General features: G+C 37.9%; 1 protein-coding gene across 1 annotated transcript in view; it reads right to left on the bottom strand.

The window, feature by feature from the left end:
• Positions 1 to 7898, bottom strand: part of PIP5K1A (Phosphatidylinositol 4-phosphate 5-kinase type-1 alpha) — a gene marked incomplete at its 5' end in the record, with an annotated part of 50793 nt that extends 42895 nt beyond the window's left edge. Inside the window, 3 exons of the mRNA XM_012943498.3 lie at positions 397 to 645; positions 4673 to 4830; positions 7787 to 7898. Coding sequence (XP_012798952.2) covers positions 397 to 645; positions 4673 to 4830; positions 7787 to 7898 — 519 coding nt within the window. The remainder of the gene's footprint in view (positions 1 to 396; positions 646 to 4672; positions 4831 to 7786) is intronic.
• Positions 7899 to 12199: the final 4301 nt, after the last annotated feature.

The raw sequence follows: 12199 nt of genomic DNA, 5'->3' as shown, positions 1-12199 counted from the left end.
TGTAAAGTAAACCATATTAAAAGTGGAGTGATAGCCTAATGATTGAAGCGTATGAATTTGAATGATTGGGCAACAGGTTTCTTCAACCCGTTTCTGCTTACTTCAGGCTGAACAATCCGGGTAGTATTAAATGTAACACGAGATCGAGTACATAGACAGGTAATTAGTAAATAAATTATATTCACAAATAGTATAATGTTATGTGAAATTTGGATATATTCATCCTCATTAAGATAAACATAAATTACGTATAAGAACTATTCCATTATTAAACACGCCTTCTATATTCTAATACAAACCACAATCCACCTATTCTGGATGCATACCATAACAGTTAGAGATAATTTGGTTTACAAGCAATTAATAGCACTTTAAAAGAGGAAACATTAGACTTACTAAGAAATCACGAATATCCAATTTATATGACTTTCGGAAACATCGAAAAGCCACAGGAGCATAAATTCTAAATCGGAAATCTGAATATGGATGGGCTTGTGTTGTTTTCGTGCCTTCACGAGGAAAATTAACCGTATCGATAATATTAAAATCTCCGTATAAAAGATCACGATCAGGCTTTTGCTGTAATGAACCAATATGATGTTGTATGCCAAGTTGAATAGCTCCTTGAAGTTCTGATGTAGGTTTCTATAGTACAGCATCATATTACAAATAATATTATCAGGTAATTTTCACAATTTCTAACATTTTAGTGTCAGTAACAAAATAACATGTAATTTAGTTAGTGCAGCGGAACGAGGTAAAAGTATCCAATTAGGCAACTGATTGTATGCAACATGCATATGATTATATATATATATATATATATATATATATATATATATATATATATATAAAATCACGGGAAAAACACAGCATAATTCATTTGCATGGGTAATACACGTTATTGTTGTCATAGTATCATGTTATTATGGTTTATTGTGAAATTTTGTTGTACTATAGTTTTAGTTTACTTACAAATTTCTTGTAAAACTACTGATCTTAATAAATAGCTTATCTTAACAACAAGAGCAGAGAGAACGAACAATAATTAAATTGTTTGTTTTGTGAAGCAGCCTATCAGCGAGTGAAGAGTTCAAGTTACAATCACTAGTAGTGGCAGGCAGGCAACCGAGTAGTTTAATCACTAGCACTGAAATCAGACATCGAAGCAACCACAAGCATGCTTTATCTTCTATTCAAAAAGATTTGGGAGGAGCAACAAGTGCCAATGGACTGGAAAGAAGGACACCTCGTCAAGATTCCAAAGAAAGGAGATCTGAGCAAATGTGAAAACTACAGAGGCATAATACTACTGTCAATACCAGGGAAAGTCTTCAACAGATTGTTGCTGAACCGGATGAAGGATGCACTAGACGCCCAACTTCGAGATCAACAAGCTGGATTCCGTAAGGATCGGTCGTGCACAGACCAAATTGCAACACTACGGATCATCGTCGAACAATCAGTTGAGTGGAACTCGTCACTATACATCAACTTCATTGATTATGAAAAGGCATTCGACAGTGTAGATAGGAGGACATTATGGAAACTTCTTCGACACTACGGAGTTCCTGAGAAGATTGTCAATATTATCCGGAACTCATACGACGGACAACAGTGCAAAGTAGTGCATGGAGGACAGCTGACAGATGCATTCCAAGTAAGGACCGGAGTCAGACAAGGCTGTTTACTCTCTCCCTTCCTCTTTCTTCTGGTGGTCGACTGGATTATGAAGACCTCGACATCTGAAGGAAAACACGGAATACAATGGACAGCTCAGAATCAATTAGACGATTTGGACTTCGCAGATGACCTAGCCCTCCTATCACGTACACACGAACAGATGCAGATGAAGACAGCCAGTGTAGCAGCAGTCTCTGCCCCAGTAAGCCTCAGCATACACAAAGGGAAAACCAAGGTCCTCAAATTCAAAGCGGAAAACAGCAATCCAATCACTCTTGATGGCGAAACTCTGGAAGATGTAGAATCCTTCACATACCTGGGAAGCATCATCGATGAACAAGGACGACCTGATGCAGATGTACAGGCAAGGGTTGGAAAAGCAAAGGTGGCATTCCTACAATTGAAGAACATATGGGACTCAAAACAACTTTCAACCAATATCAAAGTGAGAATCTTCAATACGAAAGTCAAGGCAGTTCTACTGTATGGAGCTGAAACTTGAAGAACTACAACAACCACAATCAAGAAAGTACAAGTATTTATAAATAGCTGTCTACGCAAGATACTCAACATCAATTGGCCGGATACCATCAGCAACAGCCTTCTGTGGGAGAGAACAAACCAACTTCCAGCTGAAGAAAAAAATTAGGAAAAGACGATGGAAATGGATAGGACATACATTACGCAAATCATCAGACTGCATCACGAGGCAAGCCCTAACTTGGAATCCTGAAGGGAAGCGGAAAAGAGGAAGGCCAAAGAACACATTACGTCGGATAATAGAAGCAGATATGAAAACGATGAATTACAACTGGACGAAGCTAGAAAGGATTGCCCAGGACAGGGTTGGATGGAGAATGCTGGTGAGCGGCCTATGCTCCTTCACGAGGAGTAACAGGCGTAAGTAAGTACACGTAAATTGTAGCTTGAAATCAAGTACACGAGTATGTACTAGATGAATGAGTTATTAATAATCAGAGTGGATGATCTAAATCAAAGTAGTAGACTTCATTAGATTATACTTTACTGGTTTTGGTTAGGAAACAAATACTTTATAAACCGGGATGAATGGTGGCTAGCAGTGGAATCCAGGACGCACGTTTCGTCATGTTTCGAACTCATCAGCTGGATGCACCTGCATCCCCGAGTTGATTTCCACTCCGACACTAGCTCAGTTCCGTTCGTTTCACAGGACGTCAAGTTATCCACATAGCTACTGTGACCAAACAGACACTGGCTTGTGCCATAAGGTGGAATTTAATTCATTTTTATTGATTGTTTGAACCTTCCTATTGATGTTTGGGACTCCAATTGACCAGTTTCTTTTTAGCAAATGTGGATCCTGTACAGATTGTCTCGATATTTCAATGCTAATCAACATTTATCTCTGCTTATAATGCTTGTGACTTACAGAAATATCGAAGAAATACGCATCAATGGGAAGATTCAAATAATCAATACAAATGAATTAAACATAGACTTTGTGATGACTTTGCCGTAGTCCCTCGATTTATATTTCGATAGTCTTTGGCATCAGCCGATATTTAAATTAGAGAGGACATATGACCAACTCGCAAAACAAGTTAATCTTTTTCTAATCGATACTTATTAGTGACATCTCATGATAAAAATAAAAACGCTTTATGATTTCATTGTGTAACATGAAATTGGTCAAATTTCAATGCGAAAAATTCAAAAGTCATCATTAAGGATTAAACCAAGTATAAAAACACAACAACTGAGGATATCATCGAAATTATAAACACCAATTTTCAACCGTGTTCCCTTTTTTCACATGTTTTCGGAATGATTAGAATTTATTTACTTGTTTAAACATAAATATTGGTATAAAGAAGCACCAAAAGACATATGCTCCGCACAAAAGGAAAATGTGATTGTAAGGAGATAAAGAAACGTATAGTGAAAAAAAGAAATGAAAATAAGTGAGCGAGAGTCAAACAAAGTAGCGGCAGTAGTTAAGAAAAACACAACCAGTAAAGCTTCTTTGAGTTAATCAGGTTCTCACTTATATGAAGTAAAAGAAAGTTACAGCATGACTACCACTGGCTTCTATTCTGAGTCATGTCTAATAGCGTTGCAACCCACTGTCGTACTATCTCCAGGACCCCAACCAGTGAGTTTTGGATGACAGACAGATGCCAGTACTCTACAGCTTCCTTTCATACCATAGCATTGTCATAAACTGATCATCTCCCAGCTTTTTCGAAATAATCCCAGTGTCAACAAATAATGCACGATTTGGAATTTGCAGGGACGACATTCGTCGTACATATCCAAGCCACCGAAGTCAGTGTTTCAAGATGGTGACACCAAGTGAATTATCATCGCTGTGCTTGTGCACATGTTCCCGAACATCCGTACCACTAACCTGGTGTTACCACTGAATGTCAACAATCCTTCGTATACAACGATGATCAAACAGGGAATTGCCAAACATCTTGAATTCAGAGAGATTAGATTTCACAAGCACAGGACAAAACTGCTCTCATCTATGCGCTTGTTACGTTGCAGCAGAAGTAAAATTAACAAGCCTTACATGGATCCGATCAGTAAATCATACTAATCCATATATTCACGATGCAAAACTTTAAATTCCAAAAGCAATAACAGATTTTTTGACTAGGAAAATCAAGACAGACAAAATAAACCATCAGAATACAGATCTCAGTAATGAAGGCATAACGATACTCCCTATTTTCCGAAAAAGTAATACATAAATCCAGGTCTACCTGTCCACTGTTTTCTCTTTACTCCGACCACTATGCCATGATCCTGACAACGACCTGCTTATTCGGTCCAGTTGGCGATAACAAAATACAAACCATTTAAAATAAAACTCTCATTTTTAGATTTCGAAAAGATTAAACCACTATACCAAAAAACACTGATAATGAGGACAGAGAATTGTCAAATAATTCTCAAATAATGAATTTAAGGAACTAGTGGTAGTAAGTTTTGTGTAACTTACCTTCTTGTACGTGACAGTTCCTTCTTCTGTAACACGTCTGTGTCCAATTTTTTTCTCCTTGCGAGACTCAGCATCACGTGCCTGGTTACGGGAGGTACTAGGGAGAGCAAGTTTGGTTGGGGAGGTATGACTGGGAGGCCCCGGTCCAGAAACATGGACTGATGTTAGGATTAATCAGAAAATAGGAATATAAATAATATATTGAATGATGTATATCTCCAAGTGTTATAACATAATAATGAAAAAGTTTGATAGAAGATACTCTCGAATGTAAATGAATCTAATGGATTGGACGACAATTAAATGAATGTCTGGGTAACAAACACAAGCAAAGAGTAGACTGTACTAGTAGTACTAAAGAAAAAAAATAAAGTTTATAAAAAACCTACATACATTTCGTGGCATATGTAAAATGTCCTTCAGTGAATGTATAAAAGATAAAATAATGTGCGATAAAATGTTTTTCCTAATTGTTGTAACATGACTAGGTTAAAAACAGGTAAGAAAATAAAGCAACTTAGTAGCAATGGACAGCTTGTAGTATAAGTCATAAATAAATATTAGTAACTGACTCAATATTGGGATGCAACGTAAGTATTATTTACAATTTGTTGGATATTTCGGATTTATTTTCAGTGATCAATCTGAAGTATCAACGTGTAGTCCACGAGAAAAAGTTACAAATAATTCACTTATTTGAACTTATAATTACTGATTTGAACATTGCTGAAACTAGATGTTTAACTTAAGCATTTTTCTCATGTGATTGTTGGTTATATCTAAATTAGGTTGTACGTTTAAAGTGCGTGTAACAACTGCTCTGGGAGCATGTAATCGATGCAGTATATGTTGCGTAAGTACGAAGTAGGTGCAATAATTAGACTTTAAGGGCTACGACTGTTGGTTACGATAAACAACTTAAACGCATATGAAAAAGTAAACGCAATGATCATGAGTCATGCATAGTAAAAGCGAAAGAGATGGATAAGGCAAGTGGTATTGGTAACACTAAGTAACCTTCGGTCGGTAAAAAGGCAGGTAGTAAATAGTCAGCCAATAGTAACGCTATTTCTAAAGTTTGAGTTCCCCATAAATTGCTTTATTATTTCACCGATTGATTTTTTCTCAAATTGTATCTTCGGTTCTTAATCTTTCCTATTACCACTGGTGCTTTTAATACCTCTGATATTCTGAGATTTGCCCTGAAAATGTCATCTGTGCTAGTGAAGTATGGTAACTTGAACCGATGTGCACATGTGCCAGCTTCCACGTTGCGTACGACTGACTTCGGAAAAAGATGGAGTGTAGGTCTAATTTTAGTCTACATTTGAAAGAGAGATACAGAACTTTTGGAAAATGTCAGGACTGTCGAACGTTTTCAGTTTCATTTTATTTCGTCACAGATATCTCGTTGTAAACCCCATTCGGCTTATTTAACTTTTCAGGGACTGATCCCTTTCCTGGAATCTCGCCCACTGCTCTGAAGTACGTAGACGACAGTTTAGTTCAGTGAATAAGATGACAAGATCCAATCTCCCAAACGCTTTGTTTAATAGTGGAAGCAAGTTTATGATACGTTTCTGCCCCCCAATATATAAAAAGCCTGGCTGAGACTGCATATCGGGAACGTAGTCAAAAGCTCTGATCACGTTGATGATCTCGGGGGTTTCATCAGCCCTGGTGGGTTGATAGATGACGAGGTCTCCTCACACACTTATAAAGCTCCTACACTTCCCAACTTACTTCACTTTCGATGAATATAACATAACTGAGCAATGCAGAAATTAAACGTAGGAAGTCAGCCAAAGATAAGATACCGGTAGATAAGGTTACGGGTCATTAACAACTGAGGTGGCTGATCATGTGTTAAATAGGTCCTAACAATTACCATACAAGATGAACTACGTTGACTGGAGTAAGAACAAGATGAAAGGATACTAAAAACAGCCAGACCAGAACATGGAATCAGCTCGACGTCCTTGACTGTTGTATTGGTAAATGCAAGGAAACTAGTTTGAGTCAATGAGACTGTACCAATCCATGTATGCGTGACCAACCCACTGAAGAGACAAGCACTAATAGATCTATCGACTTTGACATACCGCGGTACTGTTTAGATTTGGCTAAATCATATAGGAAGTCATTTATAAGAAAAGGACAATAGAAGTTACCGAACATGTTACCCGATGCTGGAGAGTAGATACAAGGGGCCGTCTACCAAGATATCCTAGGGACATCATTTTGACCTATCTACAAAGCTATATTTTAGACTTGTTAGGGTTGAAATATACCGATAAAACGGGGTTTTGAAGGCCAAGAGAATTGAAGTGTTTGGTGCAGTTAACCACTCAAATCCAAAAGGATGCTCCCAGACTAATTGATGTCATTGTCTAGTCTTACAAATCAGAATGCAGCAACTAAGCGCATTGACTATTGTAATTATCTTGGATATATCATCAATGCTGAAACCAAAGTGGATGATGAAATCTAACTACGAAAAGGCTTTCGAGCTTCGTTTATCATGAATAGGGGGTTGTTTGACCCTTGGACGAAATCCCACACGCTTTTAAGGTGTTCTCACCACTAGTTGACATTTTTGGGAGGTCGAGTATGCTGACCAAACTGTTTCTGTTCAGTCTCATACCAATTAAACAATCATCGGGAGAAAGAGATAACATAAGTTGTGGACACTTGATGTCATATTTCCTGTACTTCCGAAGCGCCAGATGAAGAACTCTGAAGTTGAAAATCCTACACCATGAGAGTTGTCAATATATTAGGAGTAAGAGAGAAGTATTATTTAAATAGTTAAGCTTGCTATTTCATGATACGAAATCACAATTGTGAATACCAGGCGCCTTGTTCCTCTTACGTAGGAAAAAGTGGATATTTTTGGATTTCGGTACAAAACAAGGGCTACAAACATTTGGATCGACTAGGAAAATAAAACCCCTCACCTCCCGCCATAATTTCCCAGTCGCAAAAGGCGCCTTGTGACTGCGCAACACCTGAAGTACAATGAAATCTGTTTATCACAATACATCAATCATTAGATATACAGTCCACCTAGCTTTTGTCATATGACTTGAAGGAATATCACCCTGCTACACTTACAGTCCGTTTCATATATCTGATTATCACGATAAAAATTCCTGTCACTTGCTTCTAATTTCTGGTTTTGAATAATATTGGTTTGACAAAAGATGCGCTTCTCGTCCACGAACATCGGGGAGTCTGGATTAGCGTAAGTACTATAACATATACAGCAGATCATCTCCACACACTGCAGTTTTATCATTTCTAAACATCGTTCCACGTTTTTCTACTGTGGTAGATGTGTAACAGCTTAGGTTGGTTGGTTTAGAGTTGACCCCAAACAACCAAGCATATACCAAGACAGTATTGTTCAAGTATTCATTCACTTCCTTATTTTGTATAAGCGTTATATTCCCTATTACCTTATATTGAATGTTGAGAGCCTTTGTTTGTCTGAACAGATAATCCCACGCTCCACTGTGACTGCGCGAAGATCGAAATAAAGACCTGTAACGGGATTAAAATCATCATGTATGATGTTGTCAATAGATTTTGTTTTCTTTCTATTGCAGGGCAAGCAAGAATAAACGCTTTAGAAGAAGAAGAGCAAGCCCTGCACGCACTAAACTTACAGGACGACTCATAAGACCGTTTTGTAAACTAGCTCTCTTTCTGTACAGAACCCGCGAATTTTAATTTTAAATAAACGTCTATTGGCCTCCATTCCTCGTTCTCTCTGTGGTGTAAAGTGTTCAGTTAACATTATGTGTGTTGTGGCTTTAGGTCTTCCCGTCTTCCAGTGACTGCTGATTACACGTGTTACAGACCTATTCACTACTTCTCTGGTTTCTTCTATCAATAGCACGAGGGTTACCTTAAGGCACGAAAGGTGTCATCGGGGTGAGTTTAAGCGGGAACTGCAGTCAGAGAAAATAAATGTCTGTTGGATGCTTTAAATGCGATGAAAAATTTTTGTTAACATCTTGGATACTGACGCTTAGGTGTGCGTCCTCACGAATTCTAAAGCTTGTCAGAAAGAGTCTATGTTTAATTACGGTATTTCTATTAAATTATGATTCCGTTGTATTTTGGTGGAGTTTTGTTCTCTGAGCTGGATGGTTTGGTCGTGGAGCTTTCAGCGTTGTATATTATTCTACGCTTTACTCGAATTATGAATACAATACGTATAATTCTACATAAGATGTTCTCACTGACATGAGTACTCGTCTGGTAGAGCTCGAATCAGATAGTTAGCATATTGAATTTGATTATTTGTGGTTATCTTAATGCTCCATGGGATGCAGATGGAAAGGTGATCATCGTTATGATTAGGCGTGTGTTTGTCAGAGTTTCAGTTTGTGCAAGACAATTAACTTGACTTAACCATTGTAGACATCTCAATCGCAGTCACTGACACAGATCTGCTGAGATATTACAACCTCCCAGTCGACCGAAACAAACTGAGCCAAGAAGATAGAAAAACCAATACATCTGTTTACAAAACACTATTCTCCAGTTCCAGATTACGTTCATTTTGAGTCAGTCATGTGGTTAACTTGTACTTCTAACCGGTTCTTCGCAAATATCCCGAACGCTACATGCTACAATCGGAAGTACTGTTTGTTATTAGCTGTGTGTTATGTTTGTTATCTTTATATTAGATGATCGAGAACAAACTACTCAACTAAAAACTAGAATACGAATGTTCTTCTCGGTCATAAACAATCAAGTTGTAAGTGGATTGAATGGACACAGATGGACTGGAATGATAGCAGTTTCGGATCAACACCTGTTTGTGACTGTATTGGATTTATATTAACATAGGCACTTAGAATCAACGGCAATTGTATTAGAATGGAAAGAACACTGGCAACGGAATATCTAGAAGTTGTATTGTAGTGAAACAAATCCAGGACTGTACTAGACTGGCCCAATCTGAATTGTACTGATATGAATGCGAACTGTCCACAACGTAAGTTAGTCAGGGGGTCCCAAGTATTGGTAAATCAATACGATTGCAGCGGTAAAATATTCCCCAAAATAAATGGCTCTGTAAGTTTTCGATATTGGATGCTGACTAGATTAGTTTTAGTGGACTCACCTAGCTAAAGGCGTTCGGTCATGCATCCGCACCAGATCACGTGTGGGAACGCCGTGCTCAACATCTACTGCAATCGCCAGCCAGATTAGATCAGACAATTCCGATATATTGGTTATCTTCAAATACACTCTTCCGATCTCCTCGATTCTGCCTTTTGATTTCTCTTGGTGGGTAAGAGTTATATTAGAAGATGTTACTGGTAAAAGCGCTGTCAAACACTGAATACCTGTGCCATCTTCACGATCAACAAGTAGATAGATAGACAGATAACCAAAAAAAGATATTACAAGGATTCTTACTTTGGGCATTCAAATAATTCAACCACTCATTAACCAAAAGAACTAAACTAATACTTTTGAAAGGCACATGCCCAGTTGAATTTCGTATTCCAAAACGAATAGACGGTTGCTTTTAACATGTCCGTATTGAAAACCATACAATTTCATGCACTATTACACAAATACTGAGCTACTCTGTGTGCTAGAAAGTCTGCCGACTAAATCCTGTGAAGTAGGCGATGGCAAAACATGAGCTCAACTACGTGGTAGCTTTAGAATTCATCCGGCCTTCAGACAGTGCATGGCAGCAATAATTGGTGTTTTCGTGGATCAGAGGTCTAGAGGTTCCTGGGTCGGGGTACCACAACTGAGGAGTTCCATGCTAGGACGAAACTGCCTTCCAGTGCCCACGGGTTTCCCATGGTAGCCTAGCTGACATCGGCTCGTGAAATCAGCTGCTCAAATCACTACAATCTCCACACACATCATTGTGATTTACAATTTTTCCGGCATTCAAACAGTGCGTAATATCCAAGTTTCGTATAGTCTCGGATAAAGGCAATAGTAGCTGACAAGGTAAAGAGCTTATCCGCTAGGCACGAAGAAACTCTATAATCTCAGAAGTAGATTGAGCAAACGTTTGTCTGTCGGACAGTAGCTTGACAAAGACATTTATCATTTTTGTCAGAGATCGATGCACTGTGGAAGATAGTATCCAAGCCGACTATATATCGCCGCTCGGGGTACCCAGACACGTTCTCGTGTAAATCAAATGCTTGACCAAATGCACCTGATTAAAAATGTGCTCAGTAAAACTAGTAACGTTGATATCAATGTCGAAGACCTATAGAGCAGCATTCAGAAATCAATTTGTCATTACAGCTCATTTCATCCCCAATGCTGTCATGAGGATTTAAGGACGTAAACTCTCTCCTGTTTGTTCGCACGATTCGTGGAACTATGTCGTTTTTTTATTTGTGGGAGCTACGGGACGAATATACATAAGTACTAAAACGACAGATAGATTTTTCGATTTCACTTCAATTCTTTTTTTTCGTTTTCAGTCCATAAATAAAGAAGTGAAAATTTAAATATGTAGTGGTATTTGTCCTAACCACACAATCCTCAAAACTGAACATGAGGTAACTGAGAAAATAGATATTCAAAATGTAGAGGTAAATAAATCCCCAAAACCAATAGCTCTGTAAGCCTTTGACAATTCGTGCTGACCATATTAGTTTTAATTGACTTATAGTGGAATCGGACCATAACCACACAATCCTAAGGGCTGAACACGAGACTACCCGGAAAATAAATATTCAATAGTTAACGCGGGGAAATACCTAACGATGGCGCAGGCGGAAACAATGAATGAAATTAATTCGAGTTGGTCTGATGGCATGGCTCGGCCATGCAGGCGTGGTCCCTGCTGAATGTTACCATATATCTTTTATTCATATTAAAAATATTGTTCTTTCTCTAGCTTAAGCTTGTTCTCCATCATGTATTGGTAATTGTTACGATGGTGTGAGTTGGTGTAGACGATGGTATGACTTTGTGGTGTTTGAATGAACCAATGATACCTTTGTACTTGATGAATGCTTGATTTCGAATTCCAAATACAATACATCCGGTTGTGCTTGTGTCTTACTTCCTAATTCAATTGCGTTATTTCTGGGACTCTTAGTTCATAATACAATTCAAATAATTGAAATATTATAGACTTCCACGTAAGATCTTATAGATTAGGCAGTTATGTCATGACAAATGTACAATTTTAGGATTAGGTCTATTATCAAAGCAGTACTAATATTATAGTAGACCATAATTCTATACCCTAATGTTTTCGGTATAAACCTGCTATAATACATTATTTACTTGCCAACCCAAGCATATTAAGGTTAATAGATATGAATTCACCTGCTTGTGGGACTTCACATTACGATGTGTCTCTTAGTCTTCTTGTTTTTCACTTGCCCTGAGGACTTTAAGCTAGGGTTTGCATTGTGATGCAGTTTGGTCTCTATATAAGTACTATATGGTCTACCTGAAGATTTATTTATTTTACTAGTGCAGTTAATAGTACCTAAATTTGTATTCTTTTTACTTAAA

This window comes from Schistosoma haematobium, chromosome 1 (assembly GCF_000699445.3).
Source record: "Schistosoma haematobium chromosome 1, whole genome shotgun sequence".
Lineage (NCBI taxonomy): Eukaryota > Metazoa > Platyhelminthes > Trematoda > Strigeidida > Schistosomatidae > Schistosoma > Schistosoma haematobium.
The sequence above is the reverse complement of the archived record's forward strand: the minus strand, read 5'-3'. Positions and strand labels throughout refer to the sequence as shown.